General features: G+C 43.3%; 1 protein-coding gene across 2 annotated transcripts; it reads left to right on the top strand.

Moving 5' to 3' along the window:
- Rest (RE1 silencing transcription factor) lies at positions 1-22,709 on the top strand. 2 transcript variants are annotated; one of them, XM_051198615.1, is made up of 4 exons: positions 1-135; positions 2,158-3,061; positions 11,693-11,776; positions 17,209-22,709. In XM_051198615.1, exons 2-4 carry the CDS (start codon positions 2,167-2,169, stop codon positions 19,311-19,313), a joined length of 3,084 nt encoding a protein of 1,027 aa, XP_051054572.1. In that variant the 5' UTR covers positions 1-135; positions 2,158-2,166; the 3' UTR covers positions 19,314-22,709. The 2 variants fall into 2 exon arrangements, with proteins under 2 accessions (XP_051054572.1, XP_051054573.1); XM_051198616.1 differs by lacking the exon at positions 1-135 and adding an exon at positions 663-742.
- Positions 22,710-27,950: the final 5,241 nt, after the last annotated feature.

The raw sequence follows: 27,950 nt of genomic DNA, 5'->3' as shown, positions 1-27,950 counted from the left end.
GTCTCGCGGGCCTCGGCGCCCAACTTTTCTCCACTCTCCCTCCCCTCCCCCGAAAGTCCAGCAACAAAGAAAAGGAGTTGGAGCGGCGGCGGCGGGGACGCGGGGGCGGCGGTCCGTGGGCGCGCAGGCCAGCGGGTAGGACGACGCGGACTTGGGAGGGCGGCGGGGGAGGGCGGCGGGCAGGCGCGGAGCGGCGCGAGGCGCTGTCCAGGGCTGATCTGCAGATACTGTAGATCGGGCGAGCGGCGGGCGGGATCGGGTTACGGAGCGAGTCACGGGCTGGGCCGGGGGCTGGTGCGGAGCGGCGGGGGCACCGGTCCGCAGTAGAGCTCGGGGCGGCCCTTCCGCATCGTGCTGGGAGTCTGGGAAGCGGAGGCCGGAGCGCCGCTGCTGGTGGCCGCGGTCCTGAAACTTCCCCTGCGCCCTTCCCCTCGCCCGGGGCCCACCGCTCCCGGCCTCGCTGCCGTCCCAGGCCCGCCGCCCCCTCCCCCAGCTGGCTGGGGCCGGAAGGCGGCCGCCCCGCTTGACTCAGCCCGGGGCACGGGCGGCGCCGCCGGCGGGCTGGACAGCGATTTCTGCGGCCCGCGCTGGCCTTGCGCGGTGGGGGAGCGAAGTTCGCAAACTTCCGGGCGCGGGGGCGGTGGCGGCCCGCGTGGGGCCCCTGGGAGAGACCCGGGACCGGTAGCCTCGGGAGGGCGCCGCCGAGCCCCGGCGCAGGCCCGATCCGGACGCCGGCGGCGAGGTAACTTTCCGCCGGGTCCTGGGCTAGCGCGGGCGGCGGGGGAGGGGGCCGCGGGGCAGCGGCCGCGGCCGGCCGAGAGGCGCCTCTAGGATGGTGGGCAGCGCTCGAGGGCGAGAGCCGAGGCACCGCCCGCGGCTCGGTGGCGGAGAGGAAGCAAGAGGGCCCAAGTTTGCAAAGAGCTGCTTTGTGTTTGGTATTTTGAGAAAATGGCCGAATGCCTATTTCAGTTAGGAATGCCGCCGCCGAGGCCGGCGCTGGTAGCAGCAGCACATAGGAATTCCGTGCAACACGTTGCTGCTCTCGGGCTGTGTTTGCACAGCCTTCCCGAGAAACGTGGAGATTCCTTGGAGTGTTCTCGGGGAGCTTTAAAAGTGGATGTGGGGGGTCAGTTGTGGAATCCGGGGGGGCTGTTAAACCAGGGAGCGGGCTGTGGCCCGCTGTTTCCTGTGATGGCATTCGAGTCCAACTTTTTGTTGGGGCATGTAACTGAGCTAGCTTGTGTTTAGACGCTTGGTGAAACGGACTGATTTTTGTATTTTCGGCTTTAAGTTTTGTCTTACTTACTGCATATCTGGCTTTACTGATTTGGAAGAGGGGCACCGAGTTTGAGACTAGCACCTTTGAGGCTAGAGGTTGAGACCATTTAAAAACTCAACTTGTTTTCAAGAAGGTGATCTGTAATGGCTTCCTCTAGGCAAGTAGGCCAAGTCAAGCACAATGCGCCAAAGTTGCTGGTTGACGTGTTGAGTTGCACGGCTGTTAGGGAGTTTTCAAACAACAACGAAAAAAAAAAACCACTTTAAAACTTCCTCTTTTGTGGGAAAAGGGATCCATAACCACCCCTTTATGTTAAGAGTCATCAAAAAAGTTAAGTCTGTTACTTTTTCAGTTTATTCTTTTAAGAGTTGAATTCTCAGGAAGAAATTAAATTACAGTCTTCCAGATTTTTTGGTGTGCTCCTTATATGCATAGGCTTGAGGATTTTTGGGGTTCTCATTCAGACCACTAAACTGTTGAAAATGGAGAAGTGGGAGAACAATAGCTTACTATTAAGTGCTTTGAATTAAAAGTAATTTGAGTTAACATTAAAAATGTTAACCGTCAGAAAAAGGTTGACATACTTTCATGCCAGTTAGTCGTAGACCTAATGGATGAAAGGGCTGCATTTTTTCCCCTTGGGTGTAGGGGTAATAGTTATTCATTTGTATGCTTTTGGGACTGCAATAAAGATAATTGAAAATTAACAGTAGTGTTGCCCCAGCCTCCCTAGCTAGGATTACAGGCAGGCACCACCATACCCAGCAAGAAAACCATTTTAAGTTTGTTAGAAGCTAATGAAGCTCATTGAGTTTTGAAGGTTGGAAAAATGCTTACTTTAGGGCTGGATTTAATTTTTTTTTGTTATGATTTTTCAGTGTGCAGTTATGGCCACGCAGGTTTTGGGGCAGTCTTCTGGAGGAGGGGGCCTGTTCAGCCACAGTGGCAGCATGGGCATGGCCCTACCCAACGACATGTATGACTTGCATGAACTCTCCAAAGCAGAACTGGCTGCACCTCAGCTCATCATGTTAGCAAATGTAGCCTTGACTGGGGAGGTCAGCGGCAGCTGCTGTGATTACCTGGTGGGTGAAGAAAGACAGATGGCGGAATTGATGCCAGTTGGGGACAACAACTTTTCAGACAGTGAAGGGGAAGGACTTGACGAGCCTGCTGAGCTAAAAGGTGACCCCAGTGGGCTGGTAAACATGGAACTGAGAGGTCTGGAGCTAAATGCTGCTGAACCACAGCCAGTATTCGAAGCATCAGCTGCCCCAGAAATATACAACTCAAATAAGGATCTTCCTCCTGAAACGCTTGGGACAGAGGACAAATGTAAGAATTTGAAGGCCAAGCCCTTTCGCTGTAAGCCGTGTCAGTATGAAGCTGAATCTGAAGAGCAGTTTGTACATCACATCAGGGTCCACAGTGCGAAAAAGTTTTTTGTGGAAGAGAGTGCAGAGAAACAGGCCAAAGCCAGGGAATCTGGCTCCTCCACGGCAGAGGAGGGGGACTTCTCCAAGGGCCCCATCCGCTGTGACCGATGTGGCTACAATACCAACCGGTATGATCACTACACGGCTCACCTGAAGCATCACACCAGGGCTGGGGATAATGAGCGTGTCTACAAGTGTATCATCTGCACTTACACAACAGTAAGCGAGTATCACTGGAGGAAACACCTGAGAAACCATTTCCCCAGAAAAGTCTACACGTGTAGCAAGTGCAACTATTTTTCAGACAGAAAAAATAATTATGTCCAGCATGTTCGAACTCATACAGGTAAGAGAACCTAAATAATTCCCCAAAATTCGATTTCTTTTAAGCTTATAGATTATGTAGACTGAACACGGAGTAAGATACACTATAGTTTTCCAGAGGAATTGAGGATTTAGGTAGACCAGAAAGCCTACTGATTAACCTTGTATAGTTTGTTGAACCAAGCTTTCAAACTTTATACCCCATTCCCTTTTTTTGGGAAGGGGGCAGAGTTGTCTTTTTGAAACAGACTATAGCTCTGCTGTCTTAGCTCTTGGTTCATGGTTCTCTACGTTCACATTGCTAGGATTAAAGGCATTCACACTGACCCAGTCCCACCCATTCCATGTGAAACAGATCTGTAGTAGTTTATACTGGCCTTGAATTCACTAATCTGTAGCTGAGGATATTTCTGATGTTTGTTCTCCAAGCAGTTGGATTACAGACATGTGTCACTATAGTTGGTTTATGAATTGGGGGATGGGACCATTCTCTACTGAGCCATATAATGCTTCTTCCTTTCCTTGCTTTATTATATTTTATGTGTATGAGTAGTTTGCATGTATGTAAGTGCACCACAAATATGCAGTACCTTTAGAGGCCAGAAGAGGGCATTGGATTTCATGGAAGTGGAGTAAAGGAGAGTTACAGATGCAGACAAACGTTGGGTCTTCTGCAAGAGCAGCCAGTCAGTGCTCTTTACTGTTGAGCCATTTCTCCCCACTAGCGTAGAATCACTGCATATTGAAGCCATGTTCCTGACAGCAAGCAGATAACACCCATCAGAACTACTTTTCAGACAGAACAACATTTGTTCAGCATGTCCCAGATGCGGACACTTTATGGGGGGGAGGGAACTTTCTGGCCCAGAAGTCAGAAGTGGTCAGAAGTTGGGAGTGTAGCTCTATAGTAAAACATACCTGTTAGAAGGCTTCTTGTTCGGTCATCAGCATCAAAAAGAAAAGTTTCAAAGGGGTTTGCTCAGAGATGGCTCATTTGTTAAGATCATTGCTATTCAGTGGTCAAGAGCACTAGCTGTTCTTCAGAGGACCCAGGTTCAGTCCCTAGGACCTACATGGCAGCTCACACCTGTCTGTAACTCCAGTTCCAGTGGATCCGGCACCCTTGCACAGACATACATGCAGGCAAAACACCAATGCCTATGATAAAAATGAATCCCTTAGAAATGAAAAGAAAGTGTTTTAAAAAAAAAAACCAAACCCACAGAACTTCATTGAGACACAGGGTCCAGGATCTTGGCCATGTCATACATTTGTGGCTGTGAAGTGATCAGAGCTCTGGCTTTACTCTCCATGAAACATTTTAAAAATATATGAAACATTGTTATAGAGATGGCTTTGTGGTTGAGTACTTGCTGATCTTCCAGAGGACCTGAATTTAGTTTTCAGCATCAATGTTGGGTGACTTCAAAACCTCCAATTCTAACTCCAGGGGATTCCACACCCTCCTGGCCTACACCTACATGCCACATACATACACATGAAAATAAAAGTTTCTCTGTAGCTCATCCTAGAACTCTGTAGACCCAGGCTGTCCTTGAATTGACAGATCCACCTGTTGGGATTAAAGGAGTGAGCCACCACTGCTTGATTCAATAAATTCAGGGTTTTTTTTTTTTTTTTGGTGCGGGGTGGTGGTGCATGTCTTTAGGCCCATGGCTTGGAAGGCAGATGCAGGCAGATCTTTGTGAGTTCAAGACCAAGTTGATCTACAGAGGGAGTGCCAGGACAGGCTCCAAAGCTACACAGAGGAACCTTGTCTCAAAAAAAACAAAAATTTGGTGTGGTCCAGAACAAAGAAAAACCCAATACTAATGTCAGGAGTGAGGGAGGGATTAAAAGGGTTTAAAGTAGAAGTATAGTGTCAGCTCAGGGAGACAGAGACAGGCAGATCTCCATGAGCCAACATGGTCTACAGAGCTAGTTCCAGGACAGCCACTGCCAAACAGAAACTCTCAAAAAAGACAAAAAGAAATACATGTCCTAGAAACTTGAAGAGTTCTTTAGCCACAGGTTATTTGCTCTGAATGTATGATAGCATTCCACTTTGTCTATGTTAGTCTCTGTCCACCTTTTCAAACAGTACTCCAGGTTAATTTAGAGTAATTTTAACATGAACCACATCACAGAGGAAATCCACTTCCAAACATTGAGAAGGAGAGTCTTGTTTGTGTTTGTTTCTAGCCTTCCTGTACAGGGTATAAAGATGCTAATGAGACTCCATAGATCATTCTAGGTGTGTGCATGTTTAGAAGTACAGTAGATGGATTCATCAATGAACAGGAATAAATGAGAAGGCCTCTGTGGCCTAGCCTGCCTTTTTTTTTTTTTTTTTTTTTTTTTTTTTGAGACAGGTCTCTGAAGCCCAGGGTAGCTCTGGATTCCTGCAGTCTTTTAGCCTCCAGACTACTTGGGGGATTATAGGAGTGAGGTACTAGTAGTGTCTTTTTCACAAATAACCTCTTTGGGGGAACAATTGGTTATGATACCATTTGTTGTAAGTGCATAGTAGCCTTTATTCTGTTTAGCGTGATGCTGCCACTTCTACACTACCACTAAGATAGTCCAGGGAAGAAATTGTAGCCTGTGTGGTGGAGGACTGCTTTAATGTCAGCATTTGGGAGACAGAGGCAGGAGGATCTCTCTTTCAGGGCCAGCCTGGTTCACATGGTAATTCTGTGAATTTCAAATTCTGCCTGGGTTTGTGATAAAGAATGCACAAGGCCCAGGGTTTGACTCTAATCCTCCCCTCCCAAGTAAAAACAACTGAAAAATCCAAGCCCAGACAAAAAAGGCAGAAAAATGTTAAGTTCATACCTGTAAACTCATAACTATAAAGGATAGCACTGGGAAGTGGAGAGATCAGGAGCTCAAGGTCATTCTGTGCTGCTGGGGCAGCCCCAGGCTACTCAAGCCTCTTCCCAAAAACTTATCAGTATCGCAGTCTCTTCCTGTTTTCCCTCAGTCCCTTAGTTATCTGCCTCATTTTGTGGTGGTAGGGAGTACACCAGAGACAGCTGGGAAAAGCTTGTCATGGAGGTGACAGTTGTATGTATAACCTTGTCTGGCCCAACTTCCCAGGTGTCTCACACTGTCCCCAAACTCCAACCACCCATTCCCCCTCTGGATCCTGAGTGCATAGATTACAAGCCTGTGCCAACATGCCCAGACTTGTTTTGTGAGACACAGGTTTGTTCAGTAGTAGCTGGGCATACCTTGAGTTCTGGCAGTGCTGCTTCAGGTTTACAAATTGAGGATGAAAGGTGTGAGCTACAAAACTTTGGCCTGCCTTGAACTCACTGTCCTGTCTTGGCCTTCTGGCAAGCACAAATGTACATACTGATGGGATGGGTGTATTAGTTTTACTTGAATTACATCTTGGTTGAACATTTGGTAGTGTAGGGCATAGAGCATCTTCAGTCTTCAGAACTGATTAATTTTTATAAGAACCAACCAACACTGAGAAAGTTACTGTGCATGTGTATACTTGGGGCAACATGGCAGAGTGTGCTGTGAGATCTGTTGGTCCCTGGATTTTTTTTTTTTTTTTTTTTTTTAAAAAAGCTCAAGGCTGTGGCTATGCATGGTGGTGCAGACCAGAAGGAGGATGGGACTTTGGACAACCAGGGACTAATAAACAAAACCAAGTCTGCAATTCTTTTTTTGTATTATTTTATTGGTGCTTTGCCTGTATGTATGTCTGTGTGAGGATGTTGGATCCCGGAGTTTCAGACAGTTGTGAGCTGCTGTGGAATTGAACCCAGTCCTCTTCACCTCTGAGCCATCTCTAGCCCATCAATTCTGCAATTCTAAGAGTAAACATTCTTACCTAGTTCGAGATATACTAATTTGGTATATACTGCAGTCAGAAAATACTAAAAGGTTTTGGATCCTGTAGTGCAACCATTTTGTTTCCATAAAGCTAGGAACTTTATGAACAGTAGTGGAGACACTGCAGTTCCTATCAAGTGTTCCTTGCAGGGTGTTTGAGTTAGGTTTACTGATGGCTGCATACACACAGTGTGCAGTGTGTTTTTTGTGCTTTGAGAACTGGGACTGGAGAGTACTGCCAGAGATAAATCAGATTGCATGTCATTATTATGTAGTTCTGGCTGTCCTGGAGCTATTTAAATCAGGTTGGCCTGGAATTCAGAGATTTACCTGCCTCTGCTTCCCAGTACTGGGATCAAAGGCTTGTGCCACCACACCTGGGTTTGAAGCCAGCCTGTTTGTTTGGAGACAGGATTTTCTTTGTAGCCCTGGCTGTCTTGGAACTCCATAAAAGTCCTGTGCTATCATGCCCAGCTGGATCCAACCTGGCCTTAAAATACAGAGTTCTCTTTCAGGCTAGCCAGGCCTAAATATTAAGACCTTGTCTAAAAAAAGACACATCAGTTTGGTGGCTCTTAGCACTTGAAGACAGGTGGGTAGAGAGGCGTAAGTTATATATATATATATATATATATATATATATATATATATATATACTCAAACTTAGCCAGTTAATGAGGGGAGAGCTGCTTGGATCTTAGCCCATGATGAGCAGTGTGTGTGTATATACACTCAGGTGTGTATACATATACACATATAATATTAATATAATTATGTATATTAAGCTAGTTCTAGGTTAGCCATGGCTACATAGTGAAGCATGGTCTCAAAATAAAAATTGTATAGAGAGCTGGGCTGTGGTGGTGCACATCTTTTATCTCAGCATGCGGGAGGCAGAGGCAGGCTAATCTCTTGAGTTTGAGGCCAGCCTGGTCTACAGAGGTTGTTCCAAGACAGGCTCCAAAGCAATACTGAGAAACCAGGAAAAGGGGGGAAAAAAAAGTAGACTGCTGTGAGTGTTACAGTACTTAATAATTTTACTGGGGGCTGAAGCTGCATGTGGTGCCTCTTCTGTAATCTCAACACTCCAGAAGCTAAGGCCAGGGGCTCTTTAGTTCAAGGTCAGCCTGGGCTATACACAGTGAAGCTCGGTCTCAAAACCAAGAAACTTACTAAAGAGCTAAAGTCCTTTTTTTCAAGACTGGGTTTCTGTGTGTAACAGCTCTGGCTGTCTTTATGTCTTATGTCCTATAACTTGCTTTGTAGATCAGGCTGGCCACAAACTCATGTTCACCTGCCTCTGCCTCCTCAGTACTGGGATTTCCATTATGTCCAGGTTTTTAATTTAATTTTTATTTTTAATTGTGTGTGTTTGCACTTAGGTGAAGTGCAGGTGCCCTCAGGTCAGAGGTGTTGGACCTCCTGGAGCTGTAGTTAGGGCGTTTGTAAGCCACCTGCTGTGGGTGCTAGGAACTGAACTTGAGTTTAGGAGGAGCAGTGTGTGCTCTCTGAACTGAAGAGCATTCTGTCTAGCCCTCCCCCTCTTCCTTTAAACAGGCCTCTTGATTTGTGGCCTCTGAGTGAGTGTTACATGTGTGTAGGTGCCCGAAGAAGCTAGAAGAGTGTAGGATCCCTTAGAGCTGAAGGTAGTTTCTGGTGGCAGTGACATGGGTACTGAGACTTAGCAAACTCTGGGCCTTTGGAAGAGCAAGTGCTTTATTGCTGAGCCATGTCTCCAGTCCCCAGTTTTATCTATTTATTTATTTTTTAAGAATCTTTAAGGATCAGAATGAACTTGAGTTCCAGATTTTCCTACCTTAGCTCCTGGGTACTGAGAGTGTTAGCATATGTAGTCACACCCATTGTAATGCTGTTCTACACAGGGACTGTGTTATCCATTTTGTAACATTGATCCTTTACTTTTTTATTTTTTTGGGGGATTGGGGAGTGGGTGACTGATCTCTATGTAGCCCTGGCTGTCCTGGAACTCAGATCCCTGCCTTTACCTCCCCAAGAACTAGGATAGCCACACTCAGCTCTTTGATGAACAGTGCTGGAGATAACCCAAGGCTTTCCATAATCTGAATATATGTATTCTCTACCACTGAGCAGTATTCCCAGCCTGTTTTCTTTGTATTTCTAAATGTGGGGATGTAGCATTTTGATCATCTATTCATTAATTTGAATGTCCAGGTTGTTTCTGCACTTGGGGCATTGATGTTTGTCAGTTACTTCCTTCCATTCTTGAGTCTTAGGAATGGAACTCAGGTTGTTTGGCAGGTAAGTGCCTTTGCCTGCTGAGCAGTCTTGACAGTCCTGAGTGTTCTTAATATAGCTGGGCTGGTAGTGCAGGCCTGTAAATTTTTTGGGGGGGGGGTAGACTGAGGCAGGAGGATCAAAAGTTCAAGGCCTGTTTGGGCCACAGAATGAATTAAAGGCTACTCTGGGCAACTAAGATGCTTTATTACTGCTGTGTTCTGGCATGCACATAGCTTCAGTTGTCCTCAGTCTGTACCAGCTTACAGTTGAACGTCTATGGACTATTTAATCACTGAATTTTAATATATACATCAGTTTATGTATTTTGTCTTTGCTTTGCTATTTGGGGTTAAAGGCATGTATGTCTCACCTCCAATCACCATGAGAATTTTTAGTCTAACAGCATCTCCACTGAAGTGTTTGTCTTCTCTTCTTATAGACAGGTGTCATGTAGCCCAAGCTAGCCTCTAACTCTTGATCCTCCTGCTTCTACGCAAGCACTGGGATTATAAGTGTGTGCTGCCACACTTGGCTAGAGTTTCTGCATTAGGTTACTGATTTCACATGGTTGAGTCTCCATTTTGACTATTTCCCTTGTGTTACAACTTGAACTCAGCTTCACATATACTAGGCAGATTCTACGACTGAGCTGTGTATTTAGCTCAGACTCAACATCTATGAGGGCGACACGTGCACTGGGAGTGCATATGCTCACATACTCTTTAAGTATAGTAAACTTGAGAAAAAAAAAATAAAAGTAAGAGGCAATAGTTGCTCCCAGTGGTGTCAGTGCACGCCTTTGATCCCAGCACTAGGGAAAAAGAGGCAGGTGGGTATCTTGTGTTCGAGGCCAGCCTCTTCTACAAAGTGAGTTCAGGAGAGGCCCCAAAGCCACAGAGAAACCCTGTCTTGGGAAGGGGGGAAAAAAAGGCAGCAGCAAATTGTTTTTCTTGTTGATTTTTTTTTTGGGGGGGGGGCAAAAATACTTAGTACAAGCTTTGCTTTGAAGCTACATACATCCTTAGCCAAGATTTGTGATTTGGGGACAATCTTATGTTGTTTTGGATTTAGGTGGCTAGTGGAGACTGAACTAAAGTTGGGATACATTGGACACTGCCAGCTAAGATTTTGTTTAAGGGAAATAACCACCCCCAACTTCCCCAGGCAGGATTTCTCTGTGTAACAACAGCTCTGACTCTCCTGAAATTCTCATTATAGACCAGGCTGGCCTCTGCCTCCCAAATATGAGATGCCACTGCCCAGTCAGGGTTTCCCTGTATAGCTTTGGAGCCCGTCCTGGAACTAGCCCTTGCAGACCGTGCTGGTCTTGAACTCACAGAGAACAGAAATCCACCTGCTTCTGCTTCCCAAGTGCTAGGATTAAAGGTGTGCTCCACCACCACTTGGTAGGAAACATCTTAATTAAAGTAATTCCTTGAAATGCTTCTGGTGTGGGTGCCATTATCGGAGACATTCTAGATGTTAGTTAAGTGGGAGCCCCTGAGGGTGAGGCCCTGGCTCAAGAGAAAGAATAGATTTTGGATACCTCTTAAACAGCATTTTAGCTGCCCCTCCCCCTTTCCCTTTTGAGAAGGAACTCAGTCATGCAGGACTTTTTTTTTTAAACATTTGAGAATTTTTTGTTTTTTATTTCTACCTTTGAAAAGTTGTTTTTATATGTATGAGTGTGTTTGGTCTGCATGCATGTGTGTGTACCACATGCATGTCTGGTGCCTGAGGAAGTCAGAAGAGGGCCTCAGACTGGAACTGAAGTCATGGTTGGATGAGCTACCGTATGGGTACCGGGGACTAAACTGGAATTCTTCAAGAGCAGCAGTTGCTCTTAATTTTGGACCAGGTGCTCATTTTTTGGACTCTCTGTAGAAACTCTTAGTTGACATTGTCTCCATCTCTTACCTTCACCTCCCATGTGAGGGAGGGTTGTAGATGCTATGTAGTACCCACTCAGATCCAGCTTATACTTAACACAATATGATTAGTGGACTGGTTCTGCCAATAGTGGGAGGAGTAATTTTGTTGCAAATACTGTGCTATGGTTATGGTGGCTCATGCCTTAAATCCAAGCTCATGAGATTTTAGGGGAGGAGGATCAGTTCAGGGTCATCTGTGCTAGCCTGGGCTACATTTAGCCCCACAACAATTTAAACATAAAATAAAAGTATCCTTCAGAAGCTTGTCCAGGCAGCATAGATCTGTGACACCAGATATTTGAGAGACTGAGTCTATATGATCACAAGTTCCCACTTTAGACCCTATCTCAAAATAAAGACTGGAAAATGGCTGCTGGGGACAAGTTCTTTCTTAGTATAGTTGTATAAACCTGTACTCAGGCAGAGGCTGGAGGATTGAGTGTTTTGTCTAGCCTGGATTACCTAGAGGAACCTGATTGAAAATCCAGTAAACAAAACTGGGACAGACCAACCAAAAACCCTGAAATACCCAAAATGTGGGAGGGGATTGTTAACTGTTGAAGTTGTTTCTGGTTCACTGTTCCACCTTGAACACTGTCACTGTCATTTTGCAGGAGAGCGTCCTTACAAATGTGAACTTTGTCCTTATTCAAGTTCTCAGAAGACTCACTTAACTCGCCACATGCGCACTCATTCAGGTTGGTAAGAGATGGTAACTTCCACCATTTCAGTAATACTACTTTTATTTATTTCACTGTTAACTTCTTTATAAAGAATTTCTTTAGAATGGAAACTGAGTTGTTTATAACAATGTGTTTGGAAGTCTTTAAATTTTTTTTTCTTAGAGGTGTTCTTATTATATAGCTATTGCTGGCTTGGAACTCAACAGAGGTCCACCTGCCTCTGCCTCAGAAGTGTTAGGATTAAAAGCATGTATCACCAGATGTGTCTCGAGGAAGCAAAACCAAAATGGGAATAGGGAGGGTAAGTATGGGTTCTCATAGATGAGATTCCAGAAACCGAATAGATGTGAATTTGTTTGCAAATGTTTTCTGGGGAAGTTTCCTTTTCCTTTCTGAAATTTTATTAATAGTGTATGACTGTTTTGCCTGAAGTGCACTGTGCAGGCCAAAAGAGGGTGTCATCCCCCATAACTGGAGTTGTAGATGGTTAGGAGCTCTGTAACTGGAGTTGTAGATGGGTGCTGGGAACTAAACTTGGGTCTTCTCCAAGGCAGAAATTGTTCTTAAATGCTGAGCCATCTCTCCATAAAAATTATTCATAGACCACAGGTGAGTTTATTACTTTTTTTTTCTTTTCTTTTTTTTTTTGGTTGAGCGATAGAACAGTGATCTGGTTTACATAGCAAGTTCCAAAACAGCCAGGGTCCCACAGCAACACCCTGTCTCAAAAAAAAAAAAAAAAAAAAAAAAAAAAACCACAAAATATTACAGAGTTGGTCACAGGTACATTCTGTAATCTGCATGGAGGCAGGTTAACCCCAATAACAAGCAATACATTTTGATGTAACCCCTAGTTAATTGATGATGTTTTTTTACTCACCTAATTCCCAGATCATCTCTGTATCCCCTCCCACTCATCTTTATGTTCTTTCTGATTTAACCTACTTTTGTTTATCACTTTTATTAGTTTGTATTTTTCTTGTATGTGGATGCACACAGAGGCTAGGAGTGGGTGCTGAATTCCTTGAAGCTGGAGTGTACAGGTGTTCATGTGTTCATGAGCTACCTAAAATGATATGGATGCTAGGATCTGAATTCCTGATAGAGCCTTCAGCCCATGTTTTACCTCACTGTTTTACCGTAGTAATGTGACTACAAAGCTTATATAAATTTGGTTGTATCATATACAATCTGATTTGGCTCTTGTGTGTTTTTGAAGTGCTGGCCTCTGCTAAGCTTTAGCTTAACCACTGAGCTTCACTTCCAGGTTCTCAGGGTCTTGTCAGGCTTCCTTCTTTGTCTGGCCTAGAGCTCTCACTATGCTCATGTGGATTAGGCTAGCCTAAATGGCTAGTCCAGGGCTCACAGCTCCTGCTCTGCTTCCTAGGACCTAGGACTAAAGGCCTGCTCCACCATGGCTTTTCCTACATGCTTACTATGTTGATGTACTTTTGAGTGTCTTCCTAAACTATCTCTCTGTCTTCCCACCCTCCCCCCTCTCTCTCTGTCTCCCTGTCTTCCTCTCTCCCTCCCCTCCCCTCTCATTTTGTTTTTTGAGACAGGGTTTCTCTATGGCTTTGGAGGTTGTCTTGGAATTAGCTCTGTAGTCCAGGCTGGCATTGAATCCACAGAGATCCGTCTGTCTCTGCCTCCCCAGTGCTGGGACTAAAGGCATGCGCCACTAACGCCCATCCCACTCTTTCTTTGGGGGGGCAGTGTTTAGTGTTTTCTATGTTGTCTTGCCCTGGTTGATAATCTGTTATCTTTTATTTGGGTTTGTTAAGTGATGTCTGGAGTTTTGGCTTACTGTGTCTTAAAGGTATTATAGTTATCAGTAATTGTTATACTATGGTAAGTATTTTTAATACTATTGGCTATATGCGTGCAGATTACTGAAAATTACAAACTAGGTGGTGGTGGTGTCCCCTTTTAATCCCAGCACTTGGGAGGCAGCTTGGTCTACAGAGTGAGTTCCAGAACAGGTTCCACAGAGATACCCTGCTTCTTAACAAAAAGAGACAAAGAAAGTAACTTATCTTATTAATGTTGTTAATGCAATGATACCAGTCTTAAGTTTATAGATGAGGGCACGTGATGAAGATAAAAAAGGATAAGAGTTTCAAATGAGAAGTTAGGTTTTAATTCCCAATTTTCCCAACCTCTTACTTTATCAACCATAGTATCTAAAGACAATTATAGTTGATGGAGCTATGCTTGTAGCTCAGTTGGTAGAGTACTCAGGTGTGGGTTCTTTGATCCTAGCTTGCCCTAAAACTGGTATCCCAGTGCTAGGAAGCAGAAGCAGGAAGGTGAGACATTCAAGACAGCTGCATAGTGAGTTGGAGGCCAGCCTGGGTTATATAAGACCGGTCTCAAAATAAAGGGAGTCGGGTGTGTGGTGGCTCAGGAAAGAGTGGCGTCCCTGTTCCACCACTCAAAACATATGTATATGTAGCCCTCACAGTAATATACAGCCTCCTCCCCCCCCCTTAAAGTACATTCTTTTTTTTTTTTTTTTTTTTTCTCCCCTCCAAGACAGGGTTTCTCTGTGTAGCCCTGGCAGTCCTGGAACTAGCTCTCTATAGATGGGGCTGACCTCTTCTCTTGAGTGCTGGGATAAAAAGGCATGTGCTACCAATGCCCAGCTTGGTTTTTGTTGTGTTCTTGTGTTTTTAAATTCTGGGACTTGGAAATAGATCAAGAAAATACATTCTGGCCCTTTGGGAGCTTATGTAGGTAGCTTTTTATTTATGTTTTGCTGTAGAGAAGGGCGAGACTGTTTTCATTTAAGCCCTCCCCCCCCCCTTTTTTTTTTTTTTAAGTTTACTTCATTTGCATTGGTATTTTGCCTGCATCTGTTTCTGTGAGGATGTCAGATCTCAGGGTTATAGACAGGTGTGAGCTGCCTTACGGGTGCTGTGAATTGAACCTGGGTTTTTTGGAGGAACAGCCAGTGCTCTTAATCATTGATCCATTTCTGCAGCCCCCTTAAGTCCCTTTTTTTTTTTTTTTTAATTTTATATGATCTGTGCATATGTAATGAGTTCAAAGCCAGCTTGGGATATGTGAGACCCTGTCTCAGGCTATCAGAGATGGCTCAGCTGGTAAAGGTTCCTTCTATAAGACTTGATGGCTTAGATAGGAATTTGACTTTTTTTCAATTACATTTTTTTATGTGTGTGGGGTACATAGGCCATACCAGTCATGCATGTGGGTCAGAGAACAACTTACAGGAGTTGGTTCTTCCATGTGGGTTCTGAGGATCTGTCTCAGGCATAACTCCCTATCCTATTATCCCTTTCAAGTTCCCTCCTCCTTCCAGGCCCCTCCCCTCTTGAGGTCATAGAGTTTAATTAGGATTCTTTAGTAAGCATGGCTAGGAAGTTACTTCCTTAGCTTGGCTATACCACTGGGGTATATGACTTGACATCCCTTGCCACCTATTATTAACTAGCTTCTCAGGAAAGAGTGGAGCCTTCTATGCCCCTCCTCCATCCATCTGGAATGTTGATGGGTCTCATCTTAGATGTGCGGACAGTCACGTTTAAAATATCCTTTTTGGCTCAGATGTTTCTGCTGTACAGCCTCCATTCTCTGGCTCTTAGACTCAGTCTTTCCCTCTTATGTGATATTCCCTGAGCTTTGGGTAGTGTAACTTAGATGTTTTATTTATGGCTAAGCATTCTACAATCACACTTTGGCCTGCCATGAGTCTCTGAACTACCCTTCTTTGGTAGCAGTAAGAATCTTCTCTAACTCTATAGATATAGATAGACTCAATTGTTTAGAAAGCAGTTTGATGACATGACTGCTATAAATGGAAGTAAATTCACACCTAGGGCCTGTGCCCTCCCCAGATACTGCTCTTTCTTGGTAAGGGTTACAGCACCAAGTTTTTGTTGTTTGAGACAGCATTTCTTTGTGTAGTCCTGGCCATCCTGGAACTGCAGTACCAAGATCACAGTAATTATTTAATAAATTAATTTATTGTATATGTATCGACATACATTCATGACGTGTGTGGAGACCACACAAGGACAGCTTGTGAGAGTGGTGTCTCTGCTTTCCATGTGGGTCATTTCACCAAGCTACTCGGGCTTGGTAAGAAGTACCTTAATCTAGGGGCCTTCTTGCTCTGTGTGAGTGAGTGTGTGTATATTATATACATATGTAATTAAAAAAAAAAACTATGTTATTTAATGAGTGTTGGGATTATGTGTGTGCCACCATGCCCGTTTTTATGGGGAATTGAATCTAGGGCTTGGTGTTTGTTTTGAGATATAGGCTCTTGCTAAATTGCCCATATTGGCCTCAAATACAGTGGTCCTCTTGCCTCAGCCTTTCAGTAGCAGGGATTACTGGTACCACTACCATGCCTGGCTGAAATTCTTGAATTTTAATGTGGAAAGAGTTGCCATTTACCTACATACCTAATTTGATATTCCTGGGTAGGTTTTGGGGGGGGGGGGATTTAGGATTCTGTCAACAGACATTTCTAATGATGTAATCTTTACTATTGTTATAGTTAAGCTTCATGTCTAATTTTGCTTATGAAAAACTTGGTTGTTTGAAAGATTAATTTTCATAAATGTCAATTTCCATTTCTCTACTATGCATTCCATTGGACCAGTGGGGTATGGATACCAATTGGTAATATTTACTAGAGTGTGATCTAGTTGGGTATGTATTCAGGTAGAATGTTTTTTTGCTTTTAATTTTGGGGTGGGTGGGCTCTGTGACATGACTGCCTGTGTTATGTACCATATCTATTTGTATGCCAACCCTCATTTAGCTTCTTTGCTCTTTTTATAGAGAAGTTGAGATAGAAAACAATATCACTCGTTTTCTAGTTGACTTCAGCCTTATTTTTGCTTTAAAACAGTTACTCTGGTATAAGAAAACTTGCTGAGTGTCACTGAACTCACCTTGTGGTGAGTAAAGGGTTAATTTTACTGCGTTAGGCCAAAGTAGAGCCTTAAAATTTAGGCATCCAAGTCTGGTACTGTGGCCCAAAGTTAAAGATTCCACTCCAGGTTTACTGTACAAATGTGTGCTTTGTATTGTGTTACATTATATTTTAGTTTAAAAGAATTCTCTAGGGTGAGGAGCAGAAAATTAGAAAGGTTTTCCTCTTGGAGTGGCTTTGTCCCAGAGCTGACATTCAGAGGCTTTGCTGCCTGTGCCAGCTGGTGTGTGCTTTTGTGCAGAGCCTATTTTTGAATAGTAAGAAAGAGAACTTCATAAACTTCCTCAAGTTTATGCTGAGAATCAAGCCTCCATTCCAGATAGAGAAAAGTTATACAAATAAATATGGACAAACCAAAGCTGCATGATGAAGTCTTTCCAATGAATGTCTTTGTGGTTATTTTACATGTACAATTCCTAGAGATATTTTAGTGTTGGATTTGTGTCTTCTATCTCTGGTAACATCTCTTCTCTACCTTTAGGTGAGAAGCCATTTAAATGTGATCAGTGCAGTTATGTGGCTTCAAATCAGCACGAAGTGACCCGACATGCAAGACAGGTTCACAACGGGCCTAAACCTCTTAATTGCCCTCACTGTGACTACAAAACAGCTGATAGAAGCAACTTCAAAAAACATGTTGAGCTGCATGTTAACCCAAGGCAGTTCAACTGTCCCGTGTGTGACTATGCAGCTTCCAAGAAGTGTAATCTGCAGTATCATTTCAAATCTAAACATCCTACCTGCCCTAATAAAACAATGGATGTCTCAAAAGTGAAACTAAAGAAAACCAAAAAGAGGGAGGCTGACTTGAATGGTAATGTCACCAATGAAAAAACAGAGACAGAGCAACAGAAAACAAAGGGGGATATGTCTGGAAAGAAAAATGAGAAGCCCCTAAAAGCAGAGAAAAAAGATGTGTCAAAAGAAAAGAAGTCTTCTGGCAATGTGTCAGTGGTCCAGGTAACTACCAGAACTCGGAAATCCGCGACAGAGACTAAAACAGCAGAGATGAAACACATAGCTGTACATACAGGAAATAATTCGGAAAAATTCAGTAAAGCCAAGAAAAACAAACGAAAGATGAATGCTGAAGCCCATTCCTCAGGTGATCCCATGAATGAGGAACCAGTGACAAAAAAGAAAAAAAAGGTAGAGAGCAAATCCAAAAATAGTAACGAGGCGCCCAAGGGTGGCAACAGAATGGAGGAGAATAAGGGGGATGATAAAAACCAAAATACTTCCACTAGGAAAGGTGCAAAGAAGAAAACTCTAAAAAGCAAATCAAGTAAGAAAGGCAGCAGACCCGTTCAGGAGACAGAGCCTCCTTCTACAGAGCTGGCTCAGGGGGAGGCCTCTCCAGTCCCTGCGCTCACTCAGGTGGTGGGCCCTCTGGCAGGCTCCACACAGACAGGCCTTCCTTCTCCCATCATTATTGCTCAGACGGGGCCTGAACAGGTGGAGGTTTCCCAGACAGGGAGTCCTCAGAGGCAGCCGCCTCTTCCCCTGGAGCCTCCTCAGGTAGAGCCGCCTCTTCCCCTGGAGCCTCCCCAGGTAGAGCCGCCTCTTCCCATGGAGCCTCCTCAGGGGGGTCCAGCTCTTCCCCTGGAGCCTCCTCAGGTGGGACATTGTCAGAAAGAGCTGCCTTCTCCTTTGGACCATGCTCAGATGGAGGTTGCTCAGGCAGAACCTTCTCACATGGGATGCGTTCAGATGGAGCCTCCTGCTATCACGGAGCCACCTCTTCAAGTCAAGCCAATCACCAAAAGGTCATCTCCAAGGAAAGATAGGAGAAGTTCAAAGGAGAGGTTGGACATGCAGAGTGAGATGGTGCGGCAGGAGCAAGTTCTTATTGAAGTTGGCTTAGTGCCTGTTAGAGATAGTCAGCTTCTAAAGGAAAGCAAGGGTGCACAGGACCTTCCAGCCCTGTCATCACCACCGCCAAAGGGAAATTCAAGGAGAGAAGAGACAGCCATGGACCAAAAGATTGTCTCTGATGGGGTAGGAAATAAAGTAGGAACAGAGGAAGCTGTTGAGAGTCTTGGTGAGCTTACTGCTCCCAAGGAGTCTACCAATGGCTTACCCTTGGAACAGAACTCAAGTGTGCCAGATGGTGAAATATTACCTGCTAAGTGTCAGACTGGTTCAACTGGGGTTTGTGAAATGGAACTAGACCCTGAGCAGAACACAGCAGACAGTGTCCCTGAGAAAGACTCAACAGTTGAACCAGTGTCAACACCGCCTCTTATCCCATCAGCTGAAACAGCATCATCAACTGTCACTTTGGCTGAAAATGAGTCTCAGGAAATGGATGAAGATGAAGGCATCCATAGCCATGATGGAAGTGACCTGAGTGATAATATGTCAGAGGGTAGTGATGATTCTGGGCTGCATGGGGCTCGGCCGGTGTCACAAGAAGCTAGTTCAAAAAATGGAAAGGAAGGGTTGGCAGTTAAAGTAAGTGAGGGGGATTTTGTTTGTATTTTCTGTGATCGTTCTTTTAGAAAGGAAAAAGATTACAGCAAACACCTCAATCGACATTTGGTTAATGTGTACTTCCTGGAAAAAGCAGCTGAAGGGCAGGAATAGCTAGTTCCCTGGTGGAGGTGCAGTTCATAGTTTCTAAACATGCCTCTATTAGTTTGTTATAAACACAAGCTTGCTTTAGTGTCAAGTGCTGATTTTTAAAAGACATTCTTTTTCTTACGACTCTATGGCTTATCTAGTGACTCTTGCATAAATCTTAGCAAATCCTAGGGAATTAATGTTAAGAAAACAGGTATTTCAATGTTAGTTTGTGCAGTCAGGTGAAAAGAGAAAGGCAAGATGGTAGAACACGATCTCTTGTGTTATCTACCTACAACCGTAACAGTTTTTTTTTTTTTCCTGTCCTTTTCACTTTAATTTCTACTTTTAGTTCTTTGTTTAGATTGGTAAAAATTGGCATAGCAAATTACTTGAAGAATTTGCCTGCTTTATATAAGTAAAGTTAGCACTTTAAAGTTTCTTTAGAGTTGAGAAAAGACATTTAAATTGAAGAAAAATTCTTTCAACAGTGGACATTGTATCTGTCCAGGTAATTGCTTCTTGACTTATGGTCAATATTTTGTGTTTGTATGTTAATCATTATAAAAAGTGATTTTTGGTGTTTTTCTGGTGCTTTACTGGCTTAATATGTTGCACATGGTTTTTGTTTGTTTTTAACCTATGCAGTTAATTTTCCCTCCTAGAAATAGCATTGTGTTTAATAGTAACACTTTATACATATGCATGTTTTTTTTCTTTCTTTTGGGGGGGTTGCTTTTAGGCTTGTTTGTAAAAGTGCCGTTTTCCTTTTCTTTGCTGCAATTGTCTTGCAGAACAATAGTGTGCAAGTTTATGAGCAATGGAACATGCAGGTTCAATCCATTGTTTATTTTTTTACTTTAATTTTCACCTTTATGTATGCCAGAATCAGTTTCATGTAAGTTATTTTGAATGGTGAGCATGTGTAATTCCACAGCTTTCCTGTCTGATTTTGTTCAGTGAGTCATTAGATCCCATATTGAACAAAATTTAATTTCAAATATCAGCCATTAGGATTTTTTATTTCGCTGTTTCTAGCTTATTTCTTAGAGAGTGATAAGTCATTCTTTGAAGAGTTATTTTTTCAGTAGGTGTTGACGTTGGGATGGCTGCTCAACTGAATAAAGAACTCCAAGTGATCCTTGGAAACAGCAAACCTGGAGCCAAGCATAATTATCCTTCCTAGAATATCACTGTGAGAAAGCCATCATGGCCTCGTGGCTCACCTAGAATGGAGTGCTGAGTTCTGGCAAACAGGTGCATCTTCCTTCCAGTGAGTACCTGAACAGGGCTGATGTTAATTAAGTATAGTCCAGATTTGAAGAATCATACTTTCCTCAGGGATCTCCACAAACTAGTGGGTGTCCTCGCTGCCCCTGTGAGACAACCTCTGTAGAGGAGAGGTCTCAAGTGAATTGTAGCTATCCTGGTGTCCTTATGGGGGCACTGGTATGAGAAACCACATGCTCCAGAACCCGTTGTGTGTGATGGGATTTTTCTTACTGGCAATAGTAAACAAAGCATGGTCCCAATAGGGAATTGTGGCATTTTGATGGTCATGTTCTGTTTTGAAATAACCTGTATTTCATTTATTTTCTTTTACCTGGCGATCTCTGAGCAGGCTTCAGATTTTGACAGTTCATGAGAGATACAACAAGCATTAATGTATGGGTGAAAAGCATGGTGAAATTCTGAGTGAAGTTTTAGTTAAAGTTGGTTGAACTTGGGATTGACTGGGAGGCCAAAGATTTAAAAAGCAGAAGATTCTCTCAAGACACAAGTTGTGTGATAATAGTGTGTTTTTGTGTGTGTGTATGAGAATTTATAAATGTTAAATTCTAGGCTCCGACAATCATTGTCAGTGCAGATCAAGCTGCAAGTATTTATGTTTTAAAACTTAAATTATAAAGCTAGTTCAGTCTTTCTAACAACTAGTTTTAATGTTCATGAGCACATTTTACCTACATTACCTTTTCAAGATGTTGCAAGCACAGGTTGGAGGCTTTCATATAGCAGAGGAAAACAATACCTTCTGGGAGTTGAACTAAGATTTAATCTGGAGTTTAAGATTAGAAGTTTAAAAACAAAACTAAAAAGAAAATTAAAAAAACCTCATTAAATTGATCTTTGAAATTGAGTGGGACTGTTGAGGTCTTTCTTCCAGAAAACAAGGACTTGGTTGTCAGGCCTATATTAGGCCTGAACTTTGGTACCATGTATTTGTACTTACATTGTTTCAACAGAAAGTGTCTTAGTGAATGGAACTTCTAGTACAGTTTGGAGTTCTTCCATTTGAAAACTGATACTTGCATGGGATTGTTCGAATCTTGTTTTCTAGTCTCTCCCTTCCCATCATCGCCCTCAAAGTCTGAGGGAGATTTTTCTCTTGATAAGGAACAAAAAAAGTGAACATCTTATTTGTAAATTGATAATTAGTAACTAGTGGTAAACTTGAAATGGTAGAATTCTTTAAAGCCTAATCCTAGGTAGCCTTAGGAAAGTGTATCTTAATTATTTTTGAAACTGTATTCACCTTGTTTCTTTCAAGATATCTTAAGTTATATTTTCTTTTTTCAGAGCTGCTTCTTTGGGGCTACTTGTTTTTTTTTTTTTTTTTAATTGAGGCGTAATTCATAAAAGGGTACATTGTTTTTATGAGACTTTCTACAGCTCTGGCTGGATGTCTTTCTCCTAGTCTTCCAAGGAGGGCCATTTACTTTAGAGTTACTTTTAAAGTGAGGTCATCAACTTGGACTACTTTGCATATAAGTGCTAATGCAAATTAAATCCCAAGTTGACTTCAAGCAGTTCACTATGAATGTTGACAATGGAAAGAACAGTTTGCCTGTGTACTGTTACTTGTGGACTGAAATGCTGAAGAAACTCCATTTTTATTTTTTACAAAAATCAAGGTATATCCTAGGGCTTCCTGGTTGATTGTAACAGATGAAGTGAGCGGATAGTCTTAGTTCAGAAATGTTCTGAATATGTAGATTTACAGTCTACATGAAAGGCTGGCTGAGTGAGATAGCTTTTTTACAACTCTACATGTGTTCTATAGGCTCCCATTAGTTACTGAACTCGTAAAAATGGTATTGTAACATTACAACAATGTTTTGCGCCAATTTTATAAACTTTTACAGTGCAATATGTTACTTTTCTGAGGCAAACCAAAGGTATATTTCTCAAGGTTCTGCTGCCTTCAGCAGCACTTGGCGGAGGATCTTTTATACATTTGTAATAGATAGAAATAAACCAGATTGCAGGTTTTTTTTTTTTTTTTTTTTTAAATTGTAAACCATGTACCAAGTTTCTGGTCAAGATTGTGTAGGATAAGTTAAACATAATTGCATTCTATTAACCAATATGAGTGTATTTCTTATGCATATAGTTACATTGAAATAAAGTTCTACAAAAGCACCAGGCCCTTGTTTATTATTGGTGTATCTAAAGAGCCAAGATCAACTTTTTTCTGTAACTGCGGGTAAGTTTATACCTTGATTGTCTTTGGTTTTCATTCAGTACTGAGGATCAAACCCAGATCTTGTGCATTGTAGGCAAGGGCTCCATCATTGAATTTTGTCTCTAATACAGTGTTGGCTATGGAGACATTAGTAGGTAGTGGATAGCATGGATAGTAATGTTGTGGTTTTAGAGTTGGGAGTGACACTAAGGTGTTAGGTATTGTACCTTCACAGTGAGAAAGAGGTTAATAAAGGGAGAACTCTGTGGTGATAGTGCAGACAGGCTGTGGCTCCTGACCCTGGACAGAGATTACAGTTATGTCTGAGCTACAATACTGCAGTTGCACATTTGCTTTTGTTTGTAGATCTCTTCAGGTCCAGACACTGAGCAATTACACCTCTTAGAGAGGCAGAAACTAGGAGTTTGGTTGTTTTTGGATAAATGGGGAGAACTTACAGCACATAGATACTGTGACAGCGAATCTGGAGACAGACCAGGGCTGCACTTTTCTGGGCAGCCCAGAGTCATCCTGCCTGTGGGACAGAAGTATCTGCTGATTAGAGACACAGGGCTTAGTGAGTGGCTGTCTAGCCAGCTTAGTATCCCAAAGTGCCTGGCAGAGTCAGGCTCCATTAAGAGAATGGAGCCTAATGGGCACTTTAAGCAAGTGGCCAGGCCACCTTTGAACTGCCATGGAGGAAGTGCTTCAGATGAATGCTAGCTACTTCTGTGTGACTTAGTTTCTAAGGAAACGTTGGCATAGTCTTCCTAATATTAGTTCATGTTCTCCTTGGGTAGCACCAAGGGTAGAGGGTGGGGAGAGACTGAGCAATTCCATTTTACTCAGAGGTTTCTTCCCACACAGTTTAATAGCCTCAAGTGTGCATATCCCTTTCTAGTAGCTGGGCCCGAGATGAGCAGACTATAAGGAAGGATGTGATGGCTGGGCCTTGGTGGCTCATGCCTTCAGTCTTGCACTAGGAAGGCAGAGGCAGGCAGATTTGTAAATTCAAGGCCAGCCTGGTCTACATAGCTAGTACCAGGACAGCTTGGGATGGCCTGTCTTAAAAAAAAAATAAAAACAAAAAAAACAAACAAAAAGAGTGGTGAAAAGAGGCTGAGTTTTGAGTTCACTGAATCCACTGTTTTAATTAGGGTCCTACTCTATTTACTAGGGCTGAAAAGGAAAACATTTTAGTTCTGTGACTGAGGTTTGACACTCCCTGCTGCAAAAGGCCTAGGTGTCTGTATAGTTAAGAGAGGGAGGAGAGTTGAGAAACAGTGAATTTTGCAAAGCATCAAAGAAAAGGAAAACGACATTAATCTCAATGCAGTTATTTATCTGAGACCCCCCCCCCCCACATCATGAGAAAGAAGGAACATTAGATATCGGTTATTTACAGATGAGTCCATGACCTCATGAATGACTCCTTATTAGAAATAAAGTACAATACAATGATTGTTTTCTTAACTAAGATGTTACAAAGGATGAGCTGGGTGAGCGCTACAAAAGCAGAACCAGTCATTAGACAACTGAGTGGGTGCTGGTGGTACATGCCTTTAATCCCAGCACTCAGGCAGAGGCAGGCCGATAGCTGAGGCCAGCCTCTTCTACAGTGTTCCAGAACAGCCAGAGCGGTTATACAGAAGCCCTGTCTGAAAAACAAAACAAAACAAAACAACAAAACACAATAAACAAAGTACTGTTCTGAGATGTTGCTTTAATTCTAAGTAAACAACTTAGTCACAGGTTTGTAGGGTAAGGTGGTGCATGCCTATAATCCCAGCAGTTACGCTGCAGGGCTGAGTATGAAGCAGACCGGGTCCTGGCTTTTTTTTTAGTGGTATTTGGATTTTTGTGTTTTTCCAGTGTATCCAATTTGATCAGTACTTTGTTAATATCTCAGCTTCCTTGTGCTCTGTCCGTGGTACTTGACAAACTATCAATAAGGAACACTTCCAGCAAGCCAGGAAGAAAGGCACAAGCTATTTGTAAGGTTATGAGGTGGTGAGACTGCGAGAGGTTGTACTGGAACTATTTTGGGCTATTTTGCTGAAGATGGGAGGGATCTTCACACTATACATACCTGTACATGCCCAGAGTACAATTGTATGAGATGGCAGCTGAGACAACCAGGAAGAAAACAAAGCTGCAGTAGCAGAATTTCTAAAGGCCCCTGCACCAAGCAGGATGACCTGATTTAGACACTGGGACTGACAAGAACTGTACGCTACGAATGGTCCCCTCACTGGTGCACTGTGGCAGTTGAGTGCGCGCGCGCGCGCTCGCGCACACACACACACACACAAAGTAGAAAATGATGGAGGATATTCAACGTCAACATCTGGCCTTTAGCTATTCACATGCACAGACATGCATTAAGAAAGAGAAGGGTGCTGAAGAAATGGCTCAGCAGTTAAGAACAGGTGCTCTTACAGAGGACTCAGGGTTAGCTCCTAATACCCATGAGGTAGCTTATAACTAACTTTAGTTGAAGGGGGTAACATGAATAACAACCCAGAGACTGATACTGGGGTTCAAGCCGAAGATCAGAAAAGCAAAGCAAACCAGTAGCTTATTTTCTTCAATTCACTCTATCAATCTGAAATGACAATCTTGTCTCCACAAATCCCCAGAGGCAAAAGCTGAGTTCCTGTCTCTTCTGCTTTATATTCTTTTCTCAGCCTGGCCATTTCACTCCTGTCTTATAGTACTGGGATCAAAGGCATGAGCTCTGTTATTCCTCACATATGTGTATGCCAGGGTGGTCTTGAACTCAGATCCATCTGCCTGTGTCCTAGCTCTGGGATGTGTGCCAACACTGACTGGCTCTATGGCTTGCTACCATGGCTGCTGGGATTAAAGGTGTGTATCCCTGTTACCTGACCTCTATAGCTTGTAGCTATGTTTGCTTTGGAACCCTCAGGCAAGCTCTAATAAGTCATTAATATATCACCACAAAAGAGGGATTTGATACGTGGTGTATACACAGGCAAACACTCATATTTATTTCTTGAAACAAGGTCTCACTAGTTCTGGCTGGCTTAGAACTCTTACTGCCTTAATCTCCCTGGTGCTAGGATTAAATATGTGTCACCATATGACCAAAATAAACCTTAAATCCTTTAAAAAAAAAAAAATGTTGGGCTGGAGATGGAGACCAGGCTCAGCTGTTAACACTTGCTACTTTTCCAGAACACCATGTTGTGGTTCTCAGCATCTTAGTTGGGTAACACATCCAGAACTCTAACATCAAGGGGTTTTGCATACTGGCATTGCATCATACCTGCATGGAAGCCTCCAACTAATTTGGTATTCCTGGGATTCAGTACCCTTTTCTGGCCTGTTGGGTTGTGTTTGCATAAACACATGCAGGCAAAATACTTCATGCTTGTTCTAAGATATATTTGGGCATATATATGGGCTATGATGACTATGGTACCAACTATGAGCAGTAGCTCTATAAGAGGCCAGTGTAAACGATATTAAACAAGTTGCTGTGGCTATTTCTCAGGGAAGAAAACTACCCAATCAACCAATGTTTCCAATTTATCCCCATCCACCCACTGGCCAGTGTAAACGATATTAAAATAGTTGCTGTGGCTATTTCTCAAGGAGGAAAACTACCCAATGAACCCATGTTCCCAATTCATACCCCATACACCCACTGGCCAGTGTAAACAATATTAAACAAGTTGCTGTGGCTATTTCTCGGAGGAAAACTACCCAATGAACTAATATTCCCAATTCATCCCCCATCCACCTACTGGCCAGACACTCCTTCACACAGACTTGATGAAAGTGTAGGGAGGATCTTGGTGGTCTTGCACTTCCAAATACCATGGTGATATATTGATTAAATCCAGCTGTGCTCTCATGGCCTCAGTATCTGGGCAGAGGCACCAGCAGTGCAGTCAGTGATTAAGCATTGTACCTTGGTCCTGAGACAGGCTAGTTTTGAACTTGTAATCGTCCTCCTGCCTTTGCCTCCCAAGTGATGGGATAATAAGACATGGGCCACTACCATGCCTGGCTTTAGCATTGTACCTATTGTTTCGTCAATCAACAAGGCTATAAAGGTCAAATACATTCTTCTGCTGGACTGACTACTAGAAAGTAAGTTCTAAGTTATTTAGGAAGGGAGGCATTTGAAACAGGGATTCAGGGAGAGTGTGTTCTGAAGACAATCTGGATGTATTTAGGAGTGTTATGAGGAAAGGTGAGGTGCATATATAACCTGTTCACACAACTATGCCCCTCTCACTAGGGCATTAATGGGGCTGAACACATGAGAGACATTTAGAGCGGTAGCTGTGCTGTCCATAGCACTCTGCAGTGAGTTCCTGATGTTTAAGCATTACACTTTGAAAAAAGAAAATGTACTGTAGCAGCCAAGAGAAAGTGGAAATAGTTCTTGCTGTGACATAGGAGCCAACTGGGAGAGGAGCCATGGGAACTGATGAGGAGAGCTGCTTCTGTTTGAGCACTGGGTTCCTGCTCAGTGAGGAGAGCAACTTGGCTCAAGTTCGACATCTGCAGGAAGCTAGCCTCCATCTCCAGTTTCTGAGTGTTTCATTAGGAAACAGGCACACAGGATCACATCTGGCCTCTGCTACTCTCTAGTTGCCATAGGATGTGAGGATGGCAAAGAACATGAACGAACTTAGACTCTGGGAGACTACACACTAAAGTCCTGGCACTCAGGGTGAATCCAACAACCAAGGGCTGAGAGACGGCTCAGCTGTTAAAGGCTAGGCTCACAACAACAACAAAAAAAAAAAAAAAAAAAAAAAAAAAAAACCGCTGGGCAGTGGTGGTGTAAAAGCCTTTAATCCTGCCACTTAGGAGGCAGAGGCAGGCAGATCTCTGAGTTCGATGCTAGCCTGGTCTAGAGAGTGAGTTCCATCCAGGACAGCCAGGGTTACACAGATACACAGAGAAATCTGTTTAAAAAAACAAAACAACAGCAAAACACCCTCTTGAAAAACAAACAACCCTCCCCCCCCCAAAGTGTGCATTCCTCCCACAAGTCTCTGTTCTTTCCTGCTTTACTAAACATCACTACCAAGGCAACTTATAGAAGGATTTACCTGGGCTTGTGGTTCCTGAGAGATCAGATTCTGTCACCATCACAGAAGGGAAGAGTGGTAGCAAGTACCAGGTATGGTGACAGAACACCCTGTGCTCACATCTCA

This window comes from Phodopus roborovskii, unplaced genomic scaffold (assembly GCF_943737965.1).
Source record: "Phodopus roborovskii unplaced genomic scaffold, PHOROB, whole genome shotgun sequence".
NCBI lineage: Eukaryota > Metazoa > Chordata > Mammalia > Rodentia > Cricetidae > Phodopus > Phodopus roborovskii.
Note: the sequence above shows the minus strand (reverse complement) of the source record. Positions and strands in the feature narration are given on the sequence as shown.

What these genes read in the sequence shown, in the direction of transcription:
- Rest (XM_051198615.1), top strand. Translation starts at nt 2,167, where the DNA reads ATGGCCACGCAGGTTTTGGGGCAGTCTTCTGGAGGAGGGGGCCTGTTC. An exon ending in GCATGTTCGAACTCATACAG is followed by an intron (nt 3,062 to 11,692) that starts GTAAGAGAACCT and finishes GTCATTTTGCAG; the next exon opens with GAGAGCGTCCTTACAAATGT. An exon ending in CCACATGCGCACTCATTCAG is followed by an intron (nt 11,777 to 17,208) that starts GTTGGTAAGAGA and finishes CTCTACCTTTAG; the next exon opens with GTGAGAAGCCATTTAAATGT.